We start from the raw sequence: 26,533 nt of genomic DNA, 5'->3' as shown, positions 1-26,533 counted from the left end.
TCCTTATTGCTTTAGCCTTTGAAATCAGGACAACTATCTAATAATTACTCCAAGCATGGGGCCATAGAGTCATGGAGTGATACAGTGTGGAAACAGGCCCTTCAGCCCAACTTTCCCACACTGTCCAACATGTCCCAGCTACAAGGTAGACAAAAGTGCTGGAGAAACTCAGCGGGTGCAGCAGCATCTATGGAGTGAAGGATATAGGCAACGTTTCGGGCCGAAAGATCCCAGCTACACATGTCCCACCTGCCCATGTCCCTCCAAACCCGTCCTATCCACGCAAACTAGAAAATGAACTGCAAAACCCAGCAAGGTTCTGTGAACTACATCTGGACTACAAAGAACAAATGAATGAAAAGTACAAAAAGAAAAAAGTCAGACACCAACAATGATCAAGGAAAGGTGGGGCCCACAATGGTCCATTGTTGGCTGCTGAGGTGATAACGAGGGGAGACAAACAGTGAGACTAATCAGGACGACGGTGAAACTATTAGGACGACTAGGTTGGGGGAGGGACGGAGAGAGAGGAGTTACTTGAAATTAGATAAATCAATATTCATACCATTGGATGAAATTAATCTAGGATGATCTTAATCTAATGCCTAGTGGTCAGCTTTCCACTGTAAAAATTAACACATTAGTAATAATATCTCTTATGAAAAAGGAAATCGCACAAAGTTACAGTGGTCACATTGCCACTTCAAGGAAGAGAGAATATGCAAGCCAAACCCACCGAGTGGACTGTTGCTAGTTAAAAGGACTTTAAATGGAAGCCATGTTATCTCCAAGCAGTGTTATCTCACAGCTTGATGCAACACAGCAAAAACAGCTGCTTACATTTTGCAAAATGCATGATCATGATAAGATGTGTTATAATTATTACTAAGATCAAGTGGTAATAAGAGCAATTTATTGATGGTACTCACACTGGTAGATCTGTAGAACAGTTTCTATCAGTTTGCCGGTGAAGATAGGTTCTGGGAGGTCTCGGAAATACTGCTTCAGCAAGTCTGCTACATCGAATGGTGATTGACCCTGGTAATTAACATTGTCAGGATTGTACTCATTCATCTGCCTCAGGACCTGGATTCGCGATTTCACGCCCGACTTCCTGAAAATTCCAACCTGTGTAAAAACATAATTAAAATTAGAGTGCATCACTCCACTCTAATCAATTTAAACTTGTTTTTTAAATTGAAGATAACCGATGTAAATGTACAACACTAGCAGCAGGGAAATGTGCAGGAAGGAACAGCAGATGCTGGTTTACACCAAAGATAGACACAAATTGTTGGAGTAACTCAGTGGGGCAGGCAGCATCTCTGGAGCGAAGGAATCGGTGACGTTTCAGGTCGAGACCCTTCTTCGGGGTTCCCTCTCTCCTGACTCTCAGTCTGAAGAAGGGTCTCAATCCGAAACGTCACCTACTCCAGAGATGCTGCCTGTCCCGCTGAGTTACTCCAGCATTTTGTGTCTACACTAGCAGCAGGGAACTGGTCAATGCCTTCACAAGATGGCATTTCAGTCTAAGGAGAGAGTAGATATTCAAACACAGTAACAGCAAGGTACACAAAAATGCTGGAGAAACTCAGCGGGTGCAGCAGCATCTATGGAGCTCCATAGATGCTGCTGCACCCGCTGAGTTACTCCAGCATTTTTGTGTACCTTCGATCTTCCAGCATCTGCAGTTCCTTCTTGAACACAGTAACAGCAAGGACAGGACGCCCAAGGGGAGACATTATTGAGATGTACAAGATCGAGAGGAACATGGATAAAGTGAAAGTTTACAGTTAGAGGATTCGAAAATTAGAGAACAGAAATAATCTATTGCCGAACGAAGGGTCCCTGTGGAACCTCTACAATTTAGGGATACCAGTGTGGAAGCCTACAAAATATCTAACGCAGTAACTTCTGAAGTTAACCATATCTAGAGAACAAACGTATTGGGAAGACTACGACTGGTGCAGATTAGCAGCGGGACACGGCGACATACCTGGCCCATGCACTGACCACGCAGGTAACGCATGGCTTGTTGGATGCTTTGAGGTAAGGGCTGCCCCGACCTCTTGACGTTCACTATGGGCGGAACTCCAAATACATTTTTGCCTCGGTAATCTGGTTCCCTGCTTCGTTTCATAAATTTAGGAACACCCCTGCAGATGCAAAATAAATAAAGCAAATTAATAAATCACCAAAATGTTACCAGACGGTTGAAAGATATAGACAATTAAAATATCAAAAAATGTAATTGCTGACAATATTCCTTTTTCTACTGTATATAGTTATTTTATTTATCTCTCCCTTATGCCTTCAGCTGTTTTAATCTCACTCATTCTTTTCAAGTTCATACCATAAAGACTCTGCACAAAATGAATTTCAGCAGCAGTTTCGTCCGAGGGAGAACTTCACATGACATTGGGTATTTGAATCGATTTCCTCCCGTTTGCTTTCCTTTTTTTTTAAATATGTATAAGAGACACTGCGTGGAAGCAGGTCAGTTCACGCTGACGAACAATCATCCATTCACACTAGTTCGGTCCTACACTGTAGAGGGAATTTACACAATCCAATTAACCTACAAACCCGCACGTCTTTGGAATGCGGGACAAAATCGGAGCGCTCAAAGAAAACCCACGCGATCACGGGGAGAACGTACGAACTCCGTACAGAGAGCGCCCATAGTCAGGATCGATCCCAAGTCTCTGGCACTGTAAAGGGTCTGTCCCACTTTCATAACCTAATTCATGACCTCTGCCGAGTTTGCCCTTGACTCATACTCGCAGCATGGTTGTCACAAGGTCGCAGGTAGGTCGTAGCAGTCTGTGATGCTAGTCGTAGGTACTCGTGGCATCAAGTAGGTCGGGGCGTTTTTTCTACCCTGATGAAAAATGTTCACGAGTAAAAAAAGGTCATGAATTAGGTTGTGAAAGTGGGACAGGCCCTTAAGGCAGCAACTCTGTTGGCTCAAGCAGCACTGTCTGTTCCAGATAGCATGGGTCAGATGCCTAGTCAGGCTGAAGTGAGACCAAGCAAGATTCGTTGGATCAATTATATAGTCCTTCAGTCCCAAGCTATTATAGTATCTACATATCTACCTCATTGGAGACTATCTGACTATCTTTAATCAAACTTTACTGTATTTTATCTTGTACTAAATATTATTCCCTTTATCATGTGTCTGTACACTGTGGATGGCTCGATTGTGATCATGCATTGTCTTTCCGTTGACTGGTCAACACGCAACAAAAGCTTTTCGCTGTACCTCGGTGCACGTGACAATAAACTGAACTTCATAAACTAAAAACTTCAGCTGTTCAAAGATTGGTATTTACAGGTGCAAGGGGAAAATAGAGCACTGCAGAAGATCACTCGGAACTTAAAGTCCAAAGATTAAAGGGACATGAAACTTAAATACATCATCTCACATTGGGAGATGTCTTGCTCGTCTTAGAACCGGGCAGAATTTCCAGGTCAAAGAGCCACTTAGTGCAAGACTCAACACTAGTTCCTTGCTTCTAGTCTGCTGGAAGACTGCGGCTGATCTCTCCTATTTCTCTCGAGTACCTGGGCTTGCACTGGAGATTTACGTCCACTGCTTTGCCCGATTTTCCTGTTCACGATTAAAGCACCAAGAAAACCTGGCAATGGTGCAATGGTTCTTTACTGTCACATGTGCAAAGTGTAAACGAACAGTGAAATCCAGTCCAGTAGAGTATTGCCATACCATCTCCGATCAGCAATTGTACGGAAACAGTCCACTGAGCCTGCAAGCAAGAGGCACCACGTTTTGGCGCCATTTTCCAAGTCCAGGCCATGCTCCAGTGGTTATGAGCGGTGCCCGATTTAGGCAAACCCCCGGGCTGTTGCGGCCCTTCACCCGTCGCCTTCCTGTCGACCAACAACCGACGTCACACTCCATGCCCATCCACCTTTGGTTCCCAGGAGGGTCTCCCACAGTCAACATTGAAGGTGCAGTAGGCCCCAACCGCAGTCCCAACTCTTTTTCTACCACCCAGGCTCCATTCTCCCAGTGTTTTGTCATTGAGGGGTGAGCAGAGGCACAAGGAGCGAGCAATGGGAGAGGAGCGGGGTCAGTAGGAGAGGAGGGGGGGGTGGTGGAACCGGGGTCAGGCCCACTGCACCCTCGAGGTCAGCTGCGGTTGGCGCCCCCAGAGAAACAAAGGTGGACAGGCGAGGAGAGGACGTCATTGTTGCTCCTCGAGGGACAAGCAGCAGCGGCTTAGAGGACGTCCCCTTCCAGACTACAGTCCACTGGGTCCTCCAGGTATGGGCCGATCGGATCGGTGGCTACACACTGCAGGCCAATCTGCTGGGTCCTCCAACTCTGTGGCTTCCCCTGTGGGTCGCGGTGCCCGCCCTCTGCGAGCCTTCAACCTACGCAGCTCCCAACCCCAACGTGGCCACGGTACGGTTGAATTTCAAGCCCTTCAGCCTTCCGATTTCTAGGTTTGTTCCAGTAGACACAGGCCAACCCGTTCCTCCAGCACAGACTGCTTGCATCCGTCCCACTGCCTCAACACAAAGAATTCCATTCCAAGCTGTTTCCACCCTTTGTGAACTTTCAAACAATTCCACATTTCCCCTTCTCACACAGCTGTGCTCTGACCCAGTCTATCTCCATCCACTGAGGAACCCATCTGCACTGTTCCAAGGGTCAAAGGCTATGCTTGGACAGACTCCAAGTCTTGTGGATTCCTGTTATTGTACATTCCTTGCCTGGTAACAGTAGAAGCAAAGAGACAATAGCAGGGAACATATCTAATCGGATGCTTATTATCCTCAAGGAAATGTCGGGGATGAATCCTCTCAACACACCGGGACACCGTCCAGTGACACTGTATGTTGCCAGATCCCGCAAGCACTGCGGAGATTGGAATTAATCAAACGCACGAGGAAGCGATTGTTCTGATAGTTACATAAATAATCTGATTTCACTGCCGCCCCGAGGCCACAGGTTAAAGTTTTACCAAACACCATTAGGCTATTTCGCGGAATAATGAAGCACGGAGCAAACCCCAAGATCCATGTCTCTCATACACTTCCTGAGGGATGATAGTCACATCCCAAGTGGAAGATGTCTGGCAGCTTGTTTTTCCATCTGACGTTTCGACCAAAGCATTATCTATCAAAACAGAGCAACAAAACACACTGTCCCAGTGGCCAAAGTGACCATCCTTCAGGGTTGGACTGATTCCCATTCTGCACTGAATACACAGCAGAACCTTGGGTGGTGCAGCGGTAGAGCTGCTGCCTTCCAGCACTTACAGCGCCGGAGACCCGGGTTCGATACCAACTACGGGCGCTGTCTGTACCAAGTTTGTATGTTCTCCCGTGATCTTCGGTTTGCTCCCACACCCCAAAGACATACAGGTTTGTAGGTTCAAATGTAAATTGTCCCTAGTGTGTCGGATAGAGTTAATGTGTTGCGGGGGGGGGGGGTCGCTGGTCGCTGGTCCGTGGGCCGTAGGGCCTGTTTCCACATTGTATCGCTACACTGAACTAAATTAAACTCCTTCTGTTGAAGGCATTTCCACAGTGCTATAGGGAGGGACTATCAGCGTTTAGACATAATGATGGTGTAGGAACAGGGACATATTTCCAATTCAGGATGGGTTTCAAGGTGAGAGGGGAACGATTTAATAGGAGCCTATGGGGCAACTTTTTCCACAAAGAAGGTGGTGGGTATATGGAATGAGCTACCAGAGGAGGCAGTTGAGCATTTAAACAGCATTTAAAATGCATTTGGACTGGAACATGGATGGGAAAGGTTTAGAGGGATTAGGGCCAAACGGGCAGGTGGGACTAGTGTAGATGGGGCAGCTTGGTCAGCATGGGCAAGTTGGGCCGAAGGGCCTGTTTCCATGCTGTGTGAGGAAACATGCAAACACTCCACAAGCCGTGCTGGAGTTCAGGATTGAACCCAAGTCACTGGAACTGTGAGGCGGCAGACCCAGTACATGTACCACCCACCATGTCACATAGAAAATAGGTGGAGTAGGCCATTCGGCCCATCGAGCCTGCACCGCCATTCAATATGATCATGGTTGATCATCCAACTCAGTATCCCATCCCTGCCTTCTCCCCATACCCCCTGATCCCTTTAGCCACAAGGGCCACATCTAACTCCCTCTTAAATATAGCCAATGAACTGGCCTCAACTACCTTCTGCGGCAGAGAATTCCACAGATCCACCACTCTCTGTGTGAAAAATGTTTTTCTCATCTCGGTCCTAAAAGATTTCCCCCTTATCCTTAAACTGTGACCCTTGTTCTGGACTTCCCCAACATTGGGGACAATCTTCCTGCATCTAGCCTGTCCAACCCCGTTAAGAATTTTGTATGGTGGGTTGTGCCTGCTGCTTCACATGCTTTCTTCAGATGCCATACATTCAATTCTAATTATAGTTAGTTGTAAGTCTGAATTAGCAACAAAAATCAAGCACATGTGGGACTAATCTCACTAATCTCTTCAACTCCTCATTGTCCCAAGGAATTGTCCCCTCCGCTTTGAAAACTGCTGCTGTTACACCAATCTTAAAGAAACCTGGTCTTGATCCCTCCTCTCTCATTAACTACCGCCCAATCTCAAACCTCCCCTTTCTTTCAAAAACCCTGGAGCGTATCATTGCGTCGCAACTTCATTCCCACCTCCTTGCGTATAACCTACTTGAACCCCTCCAATCTGGCTTTCGCCCCCTCCATAGCACAGAAACTGCTCTCCTCAAAGTCATCAACGACCTCCTCACCTCTGCTGACACTGGTTCCCTCAACATCCTCGACCTGAGCGCAGCCTTCGATACAGTGAACCATTACATCCTGCTCATCAGACTCAAAGACCTCGGCATTGAAGGCTTTGCACTCAGCTGGCTCCGTTCCTACCTTTCCAACAGATCCCACTTCATCTCTCTCCACAACCACACCTCTGCTACAGCCACAGTCACTCAAGGCGTTCCCCAAGGCTCCGTACTCGGCCCCCTCCTCTTCATCATCTACATACTCCCCCTTGGTCAGATACTCCGCAACTTCAATCTGGACTTCCACTGTTACGCTGATGACACCCAGATCTACCTCGGCACCAAATCCCCCCACAACCCCCCCCCCCCCCCCTCTCCCATATCAACTCCTGTTTGTCAGCTATAAAAACCTGGATGCAACATAACTCCTCAAACTCAACAGCGATAAGACAGAATTCCTCCTCATAGGCTCCAAAGCCACACTCAGCAAAATCAATAACCCCACTCTCACCATCGACGGCACCACTGTCTCCCCATCTCCCCAGGCCCGCAACCTTGGCGTGATCTTTGATTCCACCCTCTCCCTTGAGCCTCACATCCGCCATGTCATTAAAACCTCCTTCTTTCATCTCCGCAACATCGCCAAACTCAGACCCTCTCTCACACCGCCCGCTGCTGAAAGACTCATCCATGCCTTCATCTCCTCCCGACTGGACTATTGCAACTCACTTCTCCTTGGCATCAGCTCCACCTACATCAACCGACTCCAACTGGTACAGAACGCAGCCGCCCGACTCATCACCCACACCAAATCCTGGCATCACATCACTCCAGTCCTCAAACAACTTCACTGGCTTCCCATCTCCCACCGGATCACCTACAAAATCCTGATCCTCGCCTACAAAGCCCTCCACCATCTGGCCCCCCCATATCTCACTGACCTCCTCTCTCCCTACCAACCCTCACAGTCCAACCTCCGCAGTTTTGGGGACAGAGCCTTCGCCAGGGCAGCTCCCAGGCTCTGGAACTCCCTCCCCCAACTGATCCGCAATTCCGTGTCCCTCACTATCTTCCTGTCCCGCCTCAAGACCCATCTCTTCACCTCTGCCTATCCTTAGCCCCAGGTGCCGTCCCTTTTCATCTGTGCATTAATTGCCTCATACTGTGTTTTGTATTGAATTCTGTATTTACTTTGTGTACTAGTCATGTCTCTACTATTTATTTCATTCCCCTTACATGTTTTTCCTCTACCTGCTAAATTTTTGTAAGGTGTCCTTGAGACTCTTGAAAGGCGCCCATAAATAAAATGTATTATTATTATTATTACTGTGGTGTCTCGCTTATCTCTAATTGCCTGCAGTCTGATACCTGGCAGACGCGGTGTGGTTTAGTTTAGCTTAGAGATAATGTGGAAACAGGCACATCAGCCTAGCGAGTCCACACCGACCAATGATCACCCGGACACATGTTCTATGTTATCCCAGTTTTGTACACTAGGGGGCCATTAACCTACAAACCTGCATGCCTTTGAAATGTGGTTGGGAATCCGAGCACCCAGAGAAAGCATATGTGGTCACGGGGAGAACGTACAAAATCCATACAGTCAGCCCTGTAGTCAGGTAGACACAAAAAGCTGGAGTAACTCAGCGGGTGAGGCAGCAACTATGGAGAGAAGGCATGGGTGATGTTTCGGGTCGAGACCCTTCTTCAGACTGATGTCGGGGAGGGGGTGGGACAAAGATAGAAAATAGGTGGAGACAGTGGGACTAGTAGGGGAACTGGGAAAGGGGAGGGGAGGGAGAGAGAAAGCAAGGTCTATCAGAAATTAGGGATGTCAACGTTCATACCGCTGGGATATAAACTACTCAAGTGAAATATGAGGTGCTGTTCCTCCAATTTGCGCTGGGCCTCATTCTGACAATGGAGGAGGCCCAGGACAGAAAGGTCAGATTGGGAATGGGAGGGCGAGTTGAAGCGCTGAGCAACCGGGAGATCAGGTAGGTTACGAGCAGAGGTGTTCAGCAAAATGATCGCCGAGCCTGCGCTTGGTCTCGCCGATGTAGAGAAGCTGACACCTGGATACAGTAGTCAGGATTGAACCTGGGTCTCAGGTGCTGAAAGGTAGCAAGTCTACCAATGCGCCACCGTGCCACCCCAGTGAGTGAGAACAAATGGCGAGATCCCTGCCCACTCTGTCCGAGCCCTCGTTACTAACCAGTTCCAGCCCTGCTTGCTGCGGACAGCGTATTTCTCCATGATGGCAGTGAGACGCAGTAAGGAGAATCGCTGCAGCAGGTTGAGCTGAGCTGCTGACTGCCGGTTGATTTCCATTGAAGCAGAATTCAGGCTGGGGCGGTGGGAGTTCTGGAAACTGTGCCAACGTAGCTTCCTAAAGAAAAGTACACACAGATTAACTGGGGATGCCAAAGACCACATTAACCAACACCACACAGGGTCAAGGTCATTGAATCACATAGACATACAGCGTGGAAACTGGCGCTTCGGACCAACTTGCCCACACCAGCGAACGTGCCCCCTTTACACTAATCACACCCACCTGCGTTTGCCCCATACCCCGCCAAACCTGTCCCATTGATGTATCTATCTAATTGTTTCTTAAACATTGCAATCAATGCTCCCTGCCTCAACTACCTGCTCTAAGACCACATACACCCACCACCCAATCAGCGTTCCTTCACAGATACACAGAAGGCAAGCATTCTTGCCAGCTACGTTTTTCATTACAGCTGCATCGTGGAGGATCTCAGGGTACGTCACAGTGAAGGCTACACATTAGGCCTTATTGCAGATTCCCAGGATGTCTTTTGTTCCTCTTGAAATGGAATCTATATATTTGGCCTCACAATTACCATGTGAACAGGCTGGCATCTTTATCTATGTGAGCTACAGCTGAATTTTCTCACTCCATCTTATTCAGAGCCGTTTACAACTATATCTGTGCTAGAATAATGAGTCTAATTACATGTAAAGTGTTCCTGTATTTGATGTTCTTGGTCGTGGATCAATGAATTACCTGCCATGAATGGGTTCATGCCCATCAAAGCACAAACAGAGCAGTCCTGAACTACTATTTATCTCACTGGAGACCCTTGGACTATCTTTGATTGGACTTTACTGGCTTTATTATAATAATAATAATAATAATAATAATAATATTATTATCTTGACCGAGGTAGCAGTAATGGTACAATGTCTCTCTCGGCGAGAGTAAAGTTTCAATTTCAGTGTAGGACATGGGAGCACAGTACACATCAGAAGGAAATGAGGAAATATAATAGAGTTGCGTCATATAATAGTGTTGTACACCATCTATTAACAAATTTATTATCATGTGATCACAAGGCATTGATGAGCACGAGTTACTCTGTGGAATCTGGATCTCTTGAATGCAGGACAACACCTCTATAGGAAACCATTGAGAAACATAGAAAATAGGTGCAGAGTAAGGCCATTCGGCCCTTAGACCATTCAATATGATCATGGCTGATCATCCAGAATCAGTACCCTGTTTCTGCTTTCTCCCCATTTTCCTTGATTCCATTAACCCGAAGAGCTATACCTAACTCTCTCTTGAATACATCCAATGAATTGGCCCCTACTGTGGCAGAGAATTCCACAGATTCACAACTCTCTGGCTGAAAAAAATGTTCCTCATCTCAGTCCTAAAGATTTAAGATGAAGGAGATAGAAATCTTGAAATAACTTGATCTTATTTAACAATCACCAGTGAACCTTTGAAATCAAAATGCAGGAGATTAAATTAATAATACAATCTTTTAAATTGAATCATTGAATAATAGAAGCAACCTGCACTTTGATCTGCGTCTGGTGTCTGTGACCATCAATAGAATATCAGAAGTCACTACCTGTTAGGTCTGGTTAATGAAGCCCCGACTCCAGAGTCCCTCCGGTCCCTCATCTCCATTTCTTCAACTTCATTTAGTGAATTCCCAATGCTGTCAAAATCACTGGCAGTTGTCCCCACATCAGACATTGAGCGGTCTTCAAAGTTCGCACTTTGCAAAGGGAACACCGTTTCTCCAGTAGAGTCAGACTCAGTGTCGTTGTAATCAGAGCATATCATTTTTGACCAACTGTCCACTTTCTGCTTTATTCCATTGACGTGCTTCAAAACATCATCCAGTTGTTTGAAGTAGTTCTCAGACCCATCTACGTCGTGAGATGGGTTAGTCTCCGGCACATTGTCGTAGAAACTCTGCCTGCTATCCACGGAGCTGCAGGAACCGCTCCGTCCCTGAAAGCAGAGTCCTTGGAAATTGTTGCTGCTGCCACTGTTAGACATCCCAAAGGAGCCGAGCCCAGATCTCCATTTGACCAAGTGGTTGTCAGCACCTGGACACAGGCTCTCTATGGAGAGGGCTTTGGGAAAGGTTCCCAACTTGTGATTTGAAGGGATACGGACAACGTACTCTTCCTGAGAACACAAATCATCTAGTCTATTGTGATTGGAGGCCCTGAAGCCCATTTCATAGTCTTCCAGGTACAGTGCACAATGCTTTGAGCTGTGGCCCCTTCTAGAAATGCCCGAGCAGTGTTCTACACATCCACACTCAGCAAGTGAAGGCACGCCGGAATGAGTTAAGGTATCCGTCAATCCCTTGGGGTTCTTGCTCCCAGTTTGCAAAGGGCTGGAGCTCTGTAATGTTTCATTAAATTGTTGCAATACTACCTTGACGTGCTTTGGCTCCTTGTTCTTGGATTTGGTCCGGAGGGACTTAAACCGAATGGACTCAATCCGTCGGAGAAAGCTCTTGGTCCTCTGTTTCCTGGGGATCTCCGTGAAGTGCGGAGTGGTTTGATCTCCGGTGGGAACATGGAGCTTGTCGTGCGTGCAGTTGTGAGGATGCTCTGCTGATTGGGACTGAGCCACCGGGACGCTCCCAGGGTTTTCCTTTGGCGGCGACTGATTGTCGACGGTTCGGCCGACCAACGCTTCCTGGATGCTCCCGGTGCTGGCGCTACTGTGCACCGGGCTGGCTTCCCGATCGCTGAACTCTGACAGAACGCTCTCACGGCTGGCAGATTCCTTCATTATCGAGCTGCGGACCTCGCCTTGGGTCAATGTGAAGTCAGCAGCTGCCAGGCGCGACCACCTCCCGCTCTCTCGCTGAAATGCCCAACGGTCACTGATGGCACAGACGTCGTCCTCATCAGAATCATCAACCTACAACGATAATAGCAGTGTTATGACAGGGCCACATCGTGAAGAAAGAACACTAGGGAACAATGGAGGCGATTCTGATTCCCCCCCCCACCTGATAGAACATAAAACAGCACAGGAACAGACTCTTTGGGCCACAACGTTTGTGCCAAACATGATGCCAAGTGATCTCATAAATGCATACATGGTCCATATCCCTCCACTCCCGGCTCTATCTACGAGCCTCTTAAACACCACTATCGTATCTGCCTCCACCACCACTCCAGGCAATCCATTCCAGGTCTCCACTACTCTGTTAAAAAATAAAAAATAAAAAATAAAAATAAACTTGCCCTGCACATCTCCATTAAAATGTCCCCTCTCGTCTTATAGCTCTGCCCACTAGTGTTGGACATTTACATCCAGGGAAAAAGGATTGGGCTGTCTACTCTATCTACTGTATGCCACTCATGTTGATAGACTTCCAACAGGTCTCCCCTTTACCTCCGACATTCCAGAGAAAACTATCCAAGTCTATCCAACCTCTCCCTGTAGCCGAAACCCCTCTAATCCAGGCAACATCCTCGTAGTCCTCCTCTGCGAACTCGCAAAAGCTTCCACATCTTTCCTGTAATGGGCGACCAGATCTGCACGTAATACTCAGAGTAAACTACTCTGCTGAGAGGAATCGCCCATATAAGGTGCCTGAAACATGCTGTTATGTGTGGTGGTGGAGGCAGATACGATAATGATGTTTAAGTGGTTTCTATATAGGAACATGGATATGCAGAGAATGAAGGGATATGGATCATAGAAACATAGAAAAAAGGTGCAGGAGTTGGCCATTCGAGCCAGCACCGCCATTCAATATGATCATTGCTGATCATCTAAAATCAGTACCCAGTTCCTGCTTTTTCCCCACATACCTTGATTCCTTTAGCCCCAAGAGCAAAATCTATCTCTCTCTTGAAAACATCCAGTGAATTGGCCTCCACTGCCTTCTGTTGCAGAGAATTCCACAGATTCACAACTCTCTGGGTGAAGACATTTTTCCTCACCTTAGTCCGAATTGGCCTCCCCATTATTCTTAAACTGTGACCCCCCTGGTTCTAGACTCCGCTAACATCAGGAACATTTTTCCTGCATCTAGCCGGTCCAATCCTTTAAGAATTTTATATTTTATGTGTAAGCAGATGAGATTAGTTTATCTTGGCATAATGTTCGATGTAGACTTTGTGGGCGGAAGGCCCTTTTCCTGTGTTTTTGCATGTTCTATAATCCTCCACCATGTCTTTTCTGGTATCCTCACCCAACCATTCCCGACTAGACTTTTACCGATAATGCTGAGGTTTATGATCAGTAACTTGACACCAACCCCCATCCCACCCTGTGTTACACTGTAGCTTCTTTGGAGCAAGGTCTGGAAAGTTACCACCATCCGTCTCAGCAGCTGCTAAAAGACATTCAACTCCTGTTTCACTCATAACATATTTCTGTACCAGAGTATTGGAGTTCCCCCTCCTCCGACCATTCTACTGCTCCATGAATAAAAATTAAAATCTCGCAGTCAGACCGATACGTTCCTCCGATGTCCACAACGACATTCTTGCCACCCACTTGAGGTTTCTATGCCCAAACCCGATGCTAGCAATACCACCTTGCTGTCAGCTCCATGCTTAGTCATACCTTCACAAACAAATGGAAATAGAAGCAGGACTAGGCCACTCGACTCCTCAAGCCTGGCCCCACCATTCAATATGAGCCTGGCCCATGGCTTATCCATGCTCACCTCTGTGCCAGTTCAGAGATACAGTGCAGAAACAGGTCCTTCGGCCCACCGAGTCCGCACCGACCAGCGATCCCTGTACACTACCCTACATGCATGGGATAATTCACGATTTCTTTTACCAAAGCCAATTAACCTAAAAACCTACACGTCTTTGGGATGTGGGAGGAAACCGGAGCACTTGGAGAAAACCCATACAGCCGCAGGGAGAATGTCCAAACTCAGTACAGACAGCACCTGTAGTCAGGATCAAACGCGGGTCTCTGCCGTTGTAAAACAGTGACCACTGTGCCACTGTTCTGTCCCAAACTGTGCCGTCAATCCTCAATCAATAATTTGATGATCTATCAAATACTTATCGATATCTATCTCAAGTATATCTCATGATCGGTTTCACCACCCTCAGGGGAGGGATTTACAGTGATTCCACCCACTTTGAGAAGACATTTCTACGCGCACCAGTTTTCAGTGACCAGGGGCCTTGTTTTGTAGCTGTGTCCCCTTGTTCACAACTCTCCCACCAGTGAAAATAATTCAAGCTCCACTTCGTCACGCCACCCGAGGAACTTATATGTTTGAATAATATCACCGCCTCATTCCTCCCAATTGCAAGGATCACTAATCCAACCAGTGTAGACTGTCGTGACAGAACAACTCTCATCCCAACATATAACCTGGTGAATCGCCTTTGGATTGTCTCCAATGCTACTACTTCCATTTAACAGTGTGTGGTATTTTGAGTGTGTTTTCACCAACTCCCTGCACAATTGCAGGAAAACCTCCTAAATCTTCTTTTTTTGCAGTAAAATCCAATATTCTGTTCATCCTTCTAACTACTACTTGGACATGCCTGCTAACATCTGGTGAATCATGTACCAGGACACTTAGATCCCCCTGAACTTCACTGGTTTACAGTTTCTCTCCATTTAGATGCTGGCTCCTGATTGCCTACAGCAGCAAGCTAAAGGAGGGCTGGTTTAAGATCACTAAAGTGGGGTAATAAAGTTAAAGTTTTGACACAAAATGCTGGAGTAACTCAGCGGGTCATGCAGCATCTCTAGAGAGAAGGAACCCCTGCAGAGTTACTCCAGCATTTTGTGTCTATCTTTGGTGTGAACCAGCATCTTCAGCTGCTTCCCACACAAGTCAAAGCCTTGTCCTGATGCTAAGATAGGAAAGATTGTCGCCATGTGAAATTCTTCAAGTATGCCAATTTCACTACTGTATCACTGTGACTGCACTCATACAAAATCCAAAGGTGAACATCTATCTAGATGCAGTGGAATAGTGAGAGGCTATTTCTTTCAGATCTGGATGTAGATGGAGAGTAGCTGTACTGGCACTAAACCATGAGAATGGGCTGGAGAACACAACATAACATCTCCTACATTGATGTAGTACTCAGTTTAGTTTATTGTCACATGTACCAAGGTACAGTGAAAAGCTTTTGTTGAGTGCTAACCAGTCAACGGAAAAACAATACACGATTACAATCGAGCCGTCCACAGTGTACAGGTACGTGATAAAGGGAACAATGTTTTATCGGCAAGGTCCGATTAAAGATAGTCTGAGGGTCTCCAATGAGGTGGATAGCAGCTCAGGACTGCAGGACTGCTCTCTAGTTGTTGGGTAGGATGGTTCAGTTGATCAGCCATGATTGAATGGCGGAGTAGAACTTGATGGGCCGAATGGCCTTATTCCACTCCTATGTCTTATGGCCTTATGATAGCATCTGGGAATAAACAGTCCTTGAATCTGGATGGGTGGAAAAAGGTCTCCATGTCTTTGGGACCTGACAGAACACCAAGGTTCTCATTTCTTGCACAAGGCTTAGGGGTGCAGTCGCAAGCTCTATAATGCTCCTGTTCCACTTAGGAAACCTGAACGGAAACCTCTGGAGACTTTGCGCCCCACCCAAGGTTTACGTGCGGTTCCCGGAGATTGCAGGTGGTTGCCGGAGGTTGCACGTGGTGGAAGCAGGTAGGGAGACTGACAAAAACCTCCAGGAACCTCTGGGAACCACATGGAAATCTTGGGTGGGGCACAAAGTCTCCAGAGGTTTCCCGTTCAGGTTTCCTAAGTGGGACAGGGGCACAACGATACATAACCCATAGTGCAGAATAGTTGTTGGTAGACTGCCAACTTATGGTACAGGTTCTGCTATACATGACAACTTCACCCAGACTGTTCCCATCATTGTGATTTTCTTTCGCCAACTCAACTATAACAAACATGAAAAAAGATTCCTTTGTTCAAAAAAAAAGTCTATGGAATTAGATTTTACATTTTGAAGACCCAGATAATGGGTATGAAAATAGAACAGTGGGCCGGTGCAGTCATTCATGTGTGCTTACCAGTTTCCTGTTAGTGTTGGCATCAGTCTTTACATTGGCACATTTGTTCAGAATCACCAGGCGCCTGTCAAAAAATACAATCAGGTTAATGCAAGGATATTTCATCACAAACTGACACAGCAAAGACTCAAGTCCACTGAAAATTCTCTTAAAATCGGGGCTCTTTTGCACAGTAAGGGCAGAATATTACCGAGAGCCACAGGAGTGAGGTATTACCTCTCACCCCCTCCCATTTTACCTTGTTCGAATTGAATACTTTATTGTCACGTGCGAAGTCAGTGAAATTCTGAGCTTGCATTCCTTGCAACGGTATGCAAATAGCCGCCCATAAAGGGCACTTACACATTCACAAATCCCCCGCTGTTCTTACTTTTGCTGCAATATATTCAGAATTCGACATCAAGAATGTGTCTACATTCCCTCTCCATTTTTCATCGAAACTCATTGAATAGTAATCAAAAAATCAAAGATGCATTTCACCCATCTGGCCGATCCAATTCCACTCCAAAAATTATCTCTGCCGAGATTAGTTAACACAGCACAGACCAAAGATCAAACCTAGCAGCCTCTTCATCACTCGTAAATCTATCTCTTCAGTCAAGAGGAAGCACCAGAACTCTTAATATTCTTTCATTAGAACGGCATGAATTTGGAAGGTTTATTTTCAAAATATAATTCCTGCCGATTGACGCATTTCCGGAGAAGAACGCTGGAGAAATTCAAAAACTAAATTCCCTGAATAATCCCTGCTCTCAGAAAAGGAACACAAATTCTATTCAGGACCATTTCCCTCATGGTTTCCTCCACTACCATTCCTGATCCCGAGTGTTTAAATAATCAACCCTTTTAGAACTAAATTACTCACACAAATCATGAATCACAAGAAGGGTCTCGACCCGAAACATCACCTATTCCTTTTTTCCCCCAGGGCTGCCGAGTTACTCCAGCTTTATGTGTCTACTCACCAATCATGCTTACTGTATAATTGACTGTTTATTTTCTATATGTTTAGTTTCTCCTCTTAGCCATACTTTTGATGTACACTGTACATACTTTGGATACACTGTAAATGACTCCATTGTAATCATGTATTGTCTTTCCGCTGACTGGTTAGTGTGCAACAATAGCGTTTCACTGTACCTCGACTACTGCACGTGACAATAAACTAAACTGAACTGAACTGATGATAGACACAAAAAGCTGGAGTAATTCAGCAGGACAGGCAGCAACTCTGGAGAGAATGGAATGGGTGATGTTTCGGGTCGAGACCCTTCTTCAGACTGGAATTTGAAGGAGATGACCAAGTTCTTCAGCATCTCCTTTGGAACAAAGTAGAATCCAGCAACATCGCTCCCAAGAGTTGTGAGGAAGCAATTAAATGGCCGACAAGCTTTTCTAATTATAAATATAATTAAATAACTATAAATAATTGTAAAGTTTAGAAAAACTGATTATAATGCAAGATGATCGCTTTCTGTTTCAGGATGTCAAATGCAAAAGAAGTGCTCGAAATACACAGCAAATCTGTGGAGAGACTAGCAGACCCTCAGTGAGATGTGAAGGGGCCACACATTCAATATTAACTCATCTTCACTTTACGGTGAAGATGAACCTGGCTTACTGAATGTTTCCAGCAACACCTGCTTCACTGAGAAACCCCTGACATAGCTCTAATTACATGTACCTTGTGGACCATTCCTGCATTGGAGTCAGCCATTCAGAACATGGTCTCCAGAATCGCTTGCCGTTTCAGAAACTCTTTATAAATGAAATGTACCAGAAATGTGAGTTTATATTGCCCACAATGTCTAAACCATTTGAAATGGCCATCTAATTATGCTCAGCTCAAAAACAAATGATCCATGCGAGTGTTCAAATGGGGAAACTATCAGCTGAAACGTTGCCAGGGGTGGTGGAGGATGCAGATATGATAGTGGCGTTGAGGAGGCTTTTAGATAGGCACATGGAAGAGCAGGGAATAGAGGGGTATGGATCTTGTAGAGTCAGATGAGATCAGTTTAACCTGGCATCATGTTCGGCACAAGCATTGTGGGCCGAAGGGCCTGTGCTGTTCTAATTTCTATGTTCGCACAGCTGTCCACAGGGTTCTTTGGCATTTGGTGTATGGGAGATATGCAGCTGAATTAGTTCAAATTTGAAACCAGGCCATCGGAGCATGATGGATGTTAGCACAAATCCAGGAGTCAGGCAGCAGTCTTGAGCAACCATCTAATTGAAATGTGAATTTATCAATGCCTACGTACAACCTCACCCCATAATCTAAAGGAAGTGGTAAACTGCCTATCCAAGCCTGTAAAATTGACATTTCTGCAAACATCCTTGGCTGAGAGATGATGATAGGGGAGAGAAAATATCATGTACAGGCACTGGTGATTTCTGATCATGCTTCATCCCTTAGAGCAACCGTTGTTGGTAGAGGGTTGAAATCGAAAGGCTACCCTTGAATAAACATGAGATCACGCAAAGTGGAAGAAACTGAATTTTAAAATAACTGATTTGAATCATTTGCTGACCACAACAGCAGGACAGAAATGTCGTGACAAAACCACAGCAAAAAGCAAGAAGTGAGCTTTGCTTACGTCAAGATTAATATCTAGTCTCCTGATGCAAAATTAAAAAAGCTTTGCTTAGGTCAGGTTTAAAATCTAGTCTCCTGACAAAGTTATACAGATTTAGACAGTATTACTAAAACCTGCAAACTAGCCAGCCCAAAAAAAAACAAAAAACAAAAAAAAATTACTCTGCGTTGGATTGCAACCTTGTCGTGGTCGGGGAGCTTGTGTGTCTCAGTTACCCCAGAGCTATGCCAGCGGGAGATTCGTCTCCTGTTAAGGTCTCCCATGCTGGACAGGTCGAAAGGTAGAGGCGAGACGAAGAGTGATCCAATGGTCCTCCAGGTTGGGGGTTGAGCACAGGGCTAACAACCCTGTCTCGTAAAACAAATATGTTATGGAAACAGCAACGGATGGAATCAACACTACTGAGTGGAGGACCTTCGTTACTGCCCTACATGTCAGGAGGCATAATAGGCAGTAAGTAAGTAAGCCAGTAGGAAATGGTGACATAATCAATGAGACACAGAAATAAAATCCACCAATGCTCTGTCTGTTATAATAGAAGCAAAACACTGCAGATCCAGAGCATATGAAACAAAACATCAAATATGCAGTAAATAGTCAGCAGGTCTGCAGCAATTCCCTTTGGAGGGTGGCACAGTGGTCGAGTTACTGCCATACAGCGCCAGAGAACCGGTTTCGATCCTGACTAAGGGTGCTGTCTGTACAGAGTTTGCACAATCTCCCCATGGCCATGTGGATTTTCTCCAGGTGCTCCGGTTTACTCCCACCTGCAGGGATTGTAGATTATTTGCCTTCGTTAAATTGGCCCTAGTGTGTAGGATAGAAGAATTGTACGGGTGATCGCTGGCCAGCATGGACTCGGTAGGCCAAAGGGCCCGTTTCCACGCTGTATCTCTAAATTAAACTATATTGTGAGACAAGAGACAGAGCCAACAGTTTGGATCAGTGACCACTCATCAGACATATTAGAATCTGTGTCTGTATACAATAATTTGTATCATTAAGCACTTAAGTAAACATGTTTTTATTTATAGTCTGGGCATTAATCATGCGGCACGGTGGCGCAGCAGTAGACCTGCTGCCTTCCAGCACCTGTGATCCAGGTTTGATCCTGACTATGGGTGCAGTCTGTGTGGAGTTTGCATGTTCTCCCCATGAGCTGCATGGGTTTTCTCTGGGTGCTCCGGGTTCCTCAAACACTCCAAAGACGTACTGGTTTGTAGACGGATTGGCTTCAGTAAAAATGTGAATTGTCCCCGGTGTGTGTAGTATAGTGTGAATTTGCGGGGATCGCTGGTCGGCATGGACTCAGTGGGCCAAAGAGCCCGTTTCCCCGCTGTATCCCAAAACTAAAACTATACTAAATATATCTAGGAAGAGGCAAAGAGAGAAATGTTCAGGGATCACAAGAAACAGTCTGACTCACTGCATTAAGTTATTGAGATAACTCAGTTACTGCTTTCCTTCCTGTGTGCCCCTCGCCTGGTAGTCAATTCATTATTCTGTCCCATTCTGACTACAAGTCCAGGGCAAGGGGTCACAGCTTAAGGATAGAGGGGAAATCCTTTAGGACCGAGATGAGAAAACCATTTTTCACACAGAGAGTGGTGAATCTCTGGAACTCTCTGCAACAGAAGTTCATTGGCTATATTTAAGAGGGAGTTAGATGTGGCCCTTGTGGCTAAAGGGATCAGGGGGTATGGAGAGAAGGCAGGTACGGGATACCGAGTTGGATGATCAGCCATGATCATATTGAATGGCAGTGCAGGGTCGAAGGGCCGAATGGCCTACTCCTGCACCTATTTACTATGTTTCTATGTTAATCATACCAAACACCATTTGTTCCGGCTTCAGTCAGGTGTCTGAGGTTTTGACTGGAAGCAAGCAGGTGTCACGTGAATGCATGAAAATCAGGAGCCCACAAGGCCATTTTATGATGCAAATGTTTTAACACGGTGGAACAGAAGCCCCTCTCATTTGGCGAGTTGTAGCCTCACAGAATTGGTTCTAGGTACTGACTCACCAGCTCAGCGTGAATATTTGGCACAAGACGCATTTCAAAAATATTTACTGCCAGCCATAGTCATGCGGCAATGATTTCCTTCCACTGCCAAAGACTGACCACACGGCAGAAGTCATTGACAACAGGAAATTAAATCATTTGCGGCCCCATCACCAACATACACTTGCTAACTTGGATAGACACAAAACGCTGCAGTAACTCAGCGGGTCAGGCAGCGTCTCTGGAGAAAAGGAATAGGGGACGTTTTGGGTCAAGACCCTTCATCAGACTTGGTTGCAATTCACAATAACTCCCCAGCAGAAATCACTAACATCACTAATTACTCATCTACTCACATTCATTTCTGCACCCGTGATCATTGTGGAACTACAGTTTCATTTGGTAGATAAACATATAGATTTATATCTACAGGGACATATCAATGTATTGTGTTTACAGATAGTTGTATTTGCAGAAGAACCGCAGACACGTCTGGTTCTCCAACGAGTATGCAGAAGTGCTTCTGCAAGCAGAGAGATTAGGGAAGAGCTTCTGTGTGGGATGCAGAGACAATGGCCCATGTGCAAAAACAATTCAGCAACTGCACTAGGAATAGTCAGGGCCCTCAAACATTCCCACACAAAGCAACTCAGAACAAAATCTTAAGATAAGACACAAAAAGTACTGGAGTAACTCACCGGTTCAGAAAGCAACATTGGAGAAAATGGACACCTGATGATTTGGGTCAGGACCCTTCTTCAGATTCAAGAGTCTGAAGAAGGGTCTCGTTCCGAAATGTCGCTGATGCTGACTGATCGGCTGAGTTACACCAGCATTTAGTGTCAATCTTTGGTGTAAACCAGCTTGTGCAGTTTATTTTTATTACATCTTATTGGAACAAAATGGTGATCTTTCCAAAACATACACAAGGAGTTAGTCACAACTTCCAGGAGTATCTCTGGATCAGTATATCTGATAATTAATTATTTCCTCTCTCACTCTGTTATGCGTTTACTAATGATGCCAAAAGTACATCATCTCATGCGTCTCATCTTTACGTCAGTTGAATGTTACATTTTCCCCACTGTAGGTCTCACCTAGAATCTAGCTGCTTGGCGCAAGCAGCTCACCACACTTTGGTGGAAATCGGGGTAACTAAGGGTCATTCTCACTTCTTGCATACTCTTTGAAGCAGAAGGCAAGCTTCAGCAAAACAAAGCAAACAAAACAGTGACCTTCCCTCTCCCCGAGAGGAGGAAGCTTTGCTTGATACTGAGGAAGGAGGCCATACACAGCGGCAGAGATGAGGAAGTTTGTGAGCAGCTGCATTTACAAATTCCTGATAATATTTCGGACCATTTCCCTGGTACCCACATTGTCTGTCAGCAAATCGTGACTTGAAACCAGCTCAGACTTACCACAGTGGCTGAAAATTACATGTAAATTCGAACCCTGCAACCTCCGCTCCAATATCCCAACCTTTTTTTCTCTTCCACGTACATCAGAAGAGAAACAAAATGTCAGCACATGGTTTCCACAAGGTCCCCAATGGCTAAAGATTCTATTGGGCCAACTCTTCAAAGAAGAAAGTTTCAAATGTGTGTGTGCAGAACATGGATGCAGATGGAGTCCACCATTTTCAAACATTAAGGATTTAGGCAACTTTCAGCTTATTATATACGGATACACTGGAGCTACTTGCAGCAGAGAACACACAAGGACAATTTATACATCAATTACACTTGCTCCGATATCAATGCCAATCACTATAGTTTCAGTTCAGTTTACTGTGGCATGAGTGAAAAGCTTTCATTGCGTGCTATCCAGTCACTGACCTTAATGTGCACATGCAATTGGTGACTGAAGCAAAGTGACCCACTATGTCTGTGGGTAATTCTAATGCATCAAAGCCCGGGACCTATGGGAAGTGCCGCGCTCACTTGTCACTGCTACCAGTGGGAAGATGGTACAGGAGTACGAGGACCATTACCTCCAGGTTCAAGAACAGCTTCTTCCCACTAATCATCAGGTTCTTGAATCACATTGCACAACCCTAACCCAACAGCCACAACCGTACCAAACCACTATGGACTGTGCACGATCACGGCTGCTCTACATACTATGGTTTTTGCACCATCAAACCATAGTTTACTTAGAATAACTGACCACTTATTGTATATTGCGCAGGAAGGAACTGCAGATGCTGGTTTACCCCGAAGAGAGATTCAAAATGCTGGAGTAACTCAGCGGGACAGAGAGGGTCTCTGGTGAGAAGGAATGGGTGACGATTTGGGTGGAGAGCCTTCTTCAGACCTGGAGGTAATGGTTCTTGGGCTCCTGTACCATCTTCCCATTTGGTAGCAGTGAGAGGAGATCGTGGCCTGGGTGGTCTGGGTCTTTGATATTAGTTGCCTTCTTGAGGCGGTACTCCCTGTAGATTCTGGGCTATGATGCATTAGAATCACCCACAGGCATAGTGGGTATATTCATTGTCGTTTTTGATTCTAATGGATCTGTAAAGCTACAGCATGCATCTTCCCCTTTGTTCGATCTATTGGAGTTGGGTTTGAATTGGTTGATGTATGGGATGTGTTTGTAGAGCATGCAAAACAAAGCTTTCCACTGTACCTAGTTACTTGCAAGAACAATAAACCTTAACCTGTCCCAGTTCATATCCAATGCAGATGACAAATAAACATTTCTGATTCTGATCTTGATCGATGGAGAAGCAAAGGGCACAATTTATAAAGCCTAACAGCAGTTACCTGCACACAGATTTCAATGAATCCTTGTCGAGAAAATCATGATCATTCTTGACAGCTGTGATGTCAATAGGAAAATGGGAGTCTGAAAAATAAGGAATAAAATCATTCATCTAAGTGCAGTATTCAGACTTCAGAGATACAGTGCTGAAACAGGCCCTTCAGCCCACCAAGTCTACACTGACCAGCGATCACCCCTTACACTAACCTAAAATACACTCTAGGGACAATTTTACAACTTCCTGTAGTAAATTAACCTACAACCCTGTACATCTTTGGAGTGTGGGAGGAAACCAGAGCACCCGGAGCAAACCCACGTGGTCCCAGGAGGAACGCACACATTCTGTACAGACAGCATTCGTGGTTAGGATTGAACCCAGGTCTCTAGTGCTGTAAGGCAGCATCTCTACTGCTGTGCCACCGTGCGATCCATAGTGCTGTGACTATTCTCATGGAGCTGGTGTTACAGTCTCATGGGGTCAGTTGGATATAGAACTGTCATCAACATTCTAGCATTGTGACTGCAGCACGTAAAATAGAAAATGGTAACGACCTTGGTGTCACGGAAATGATCTAAACAGGACCCGTCCTGTTTCATTCAGTACAGATTAAAAAGGCTGTCTAGAGCAGTTAATGTCTCGGTAGACACAGATGAAGTGAAGGAACAGTGTGAGCACTGAGCTGCAATCTCAGGACAGAACTGCACACAATGAAGGTTGCTTTGTATGGGCAGTGGTCTAAGGGAAACCAAAGGGCAACGTAAGCTCAACATAATTTCAGCGCTTTCCCCCAACTTTGCAGGCAGTCCAGTTCAAACGGAGATTTAACAAATGCCACACTGGAATGTATAGGCAGCAATGACTGGGATTTCCTTTTCCCGGGATGGAAGCAATTTTCCCAAAGGGAGCAACAACATGTGCTTTCGTTGAGGGGCAAGCTGTTAGCCCGAGGGTGAGAGTTGAGTAAGAGAGAGGAGAACTGGCGAAAGATCAGTTCTCTGCATGCTTTACTTCCAGTAATTGTTCCCTGCCGACCCTCCCAGGGTCACACAGAGTTACTGTCAAGCCTTTATTGCACTTAAAATGTTTGCTTTAATCAAATATATAAAGTGCCCACATAAAGGTTTTGTATAGAATTTTAAAACAGGAAGCTCCATTATAATAGATAATAAATATTTAAAACAAAAGTAAATCGAGAAGTTAACCATTTGTTAACTCCGGATTATTAGTTCTGAAAGTAGGGAGCAGGCACTCCATGACTTGTCAGGGATCTCAAAGCCACAAGATAGGAATGCTGGAATCTCAATGAAGTAGGGAATTAATTTAAAAAAAAAAAACCTGGCACTTGCCTGTACCAGTTTAACTTCAACTCTATCTTTAGCTCTTAAAGAGCAGGTTAAAGAGTAGGACAGCACAGTGATGCTGTGGCAGAGTTGTTACCATACAGCGCCAGAGACCCGGGTTCGATCCCGACTCTGTACGAACTTTATACATTCTCCCACTGACCTGTGTGGGCTTTCTCTGGGAGCTCCGGTTTCCTCCCACACTCCAAAGATGTACAGGTTTGTAGGCTAATTAAGTTTGGTAAAATTGTAAATGGTCTCCTAGTGTGTGCAGGGTAGTGTTAGTGTGCGGGGATCGCTGGTCGGCACAGACTCGGTGGGCCGAAGGGCCTGTTTTCGCACTCCATCTCTAAACTAAGCTAAACCAAGCAGGTGAACTCCAGCTGCAGATGAAGTGATTCTTCAGAAGCCAATGTGGCTCGAGAGTATCTACTGATACTGTGGAAAGGGAAGGCTGGTCCAGGTCCTGGGAGACGAGTACCTAGATCATCAAGCCAGGTAGCAGAATGGTCTCGAGAAAACACCACCTCCACTAACGATGACTGCAGAACTCAACGCGAGGAGATTAGCATTCAGGGCATGGCTGTACCACCAAATAAGCTTTTGGCCTATGGTGGATATTGAAGAGATGCTACAGGTTGGAAACAGGTCAATATCATGCCCACATACAAAATGGACAGCACAGTGGCGCAACGGTAGAGTTGCTGTCTTACAGCGCGAGAGAACCTGGTTCGATCCTGACTACAGCTACTGTCTGCACAGAGTTTGTACATTCTCTCTGTAACCGCAAAGGTTTTCTCCCACACTCCAAAGATGTACAGGTTTGTAGGTTAATACGCCTCTGCAAATTGAGCCTAGCGTGCAGGGAGTGGAAGCGTAAATGGGATAATATACTGTAGAACTAGTGTGAGCAGGTAACCGATGGTCTGCCGGTTTCCATGATGTATCTTTCAATCAATCGATCATTCAATGCCCGTCTCTAAGTGTCCTGGGGGAAGCAGTAATGAGCTATTTTGGACTGTTACAATCCCTGTGGCCTCCCAGCCGTTATGTTACTTAAGAAACATCCACTTGGGTAAAAAATAGAGAAGAGCAACTGATGGAAACAGAGGAGGCACAAAGACGGCTTCTGATTTCGGGGACAATACCACACATCCTGGGGGTTGGCATTGTTCTCAGACGGCAGATTTAAAACTAATTTCTCAGGGCCACAGTTTCCCCTTCGTCCTCTCCCTTTCAAAACACAAATAAATAAGGCCTGCGGCCACACCCACCTTCATGGAGCTGTGCATACTGAGGAAATCCTGCTGCCCGCAGCCAATCACATGCGTCTTTAGCCTCCTGCTCTGTAACAAAAAGAGTTAGTCAATTAACTGTTTAAGAAGGAACTGCAAATGCTGGAAAATCGAAGGTACACAAAAACGCTGGAGAAACTCAGCAGGTGCAGCAGCATCTATGGATCGAAGGAAAAAGGCAACGTTTCGGGCCGATACCCAAAGGAAAAAGGCAACGTTTCGGGCCAAAACCCAAAGGAAAAAGGCAACGTTTCGGGCCGAAACCCAAAGGAAAAAGGCAACGTTTCGGGCCGAAACCCAAAGGAAAAAGGCAACGTTTCGGGCCGAAACCCAGAGGGTTTCGGGCTGAAACGTTGCCTTTTTCCTTCGCTCCATAGATGCTGCTGCACCCGCTGAGTTTCTCCAGCATTTTTTGTGTAGTCAATTAACTGTTGCTCAGCCACACAGCTACGA

General features: G+C 45.7%; 1 protein-coding gene across 2 annotated transcripts in view; it reads right to left on the bottom strand.

The window, feature by feature from the left end:
* The window catches only part of stard8 (StAR-related lipid transfer (START) domain containing 8), an 88,615-nt gene that overhangs the window by 16,012 nt on the left and 46,070 nt on the right, over positions 1-26,533 (bottom strand). For both annotated transcript variants that reach the window (XM_055643633.1, XM_055643634.1), the window contains exons 2-8: positions 26,060-26,131; positions 23,447-23,528; positions 16,080-16,143; positions 10,645-11,963; positions 8,973-9,146; positions 1,997-2,156; positions 930-1,128 (exon numbers count right to left, since the gene is read on the bottom strand). In XM_055643633.1, coding sequence (XP_055499608.1) covers positions 930-1,128; positions 1,997-2,156; positions 8,973-9,146; positions 10,645-11,963; positions 16,080-16,143; positions 23,447-23,528; positions 26,060-26,131 — 2,070 coding nt within the window. The remainder of the gene's footprint in view (positions 1-929; positions 1,129-1,996; positions 2,157-8,972; positions 9,147-10,644; positions 11,964-16,079; positions 16,144-23,446; positions 23,529-26,059; positions 26,132-26,533) is intronic.

Source organism: Leucoraja erinacea, chromosome 12 (assembly GCF_028641065.1).
Source record: "Leucoraja erinacea ecotype New England chromosome 12, Leri_hhj_1, whole genome shotgun sequence".
Lineage (NCBI taxonomy): Eukaryota > Metazoa > Chordata > Chondrichthyes > Rajiformes > Rajidae > Leucoraja > Leucoraja erinaceus.
This window is presented reverse-complemented; position numbering and strand designations above follow the sequence as displayed.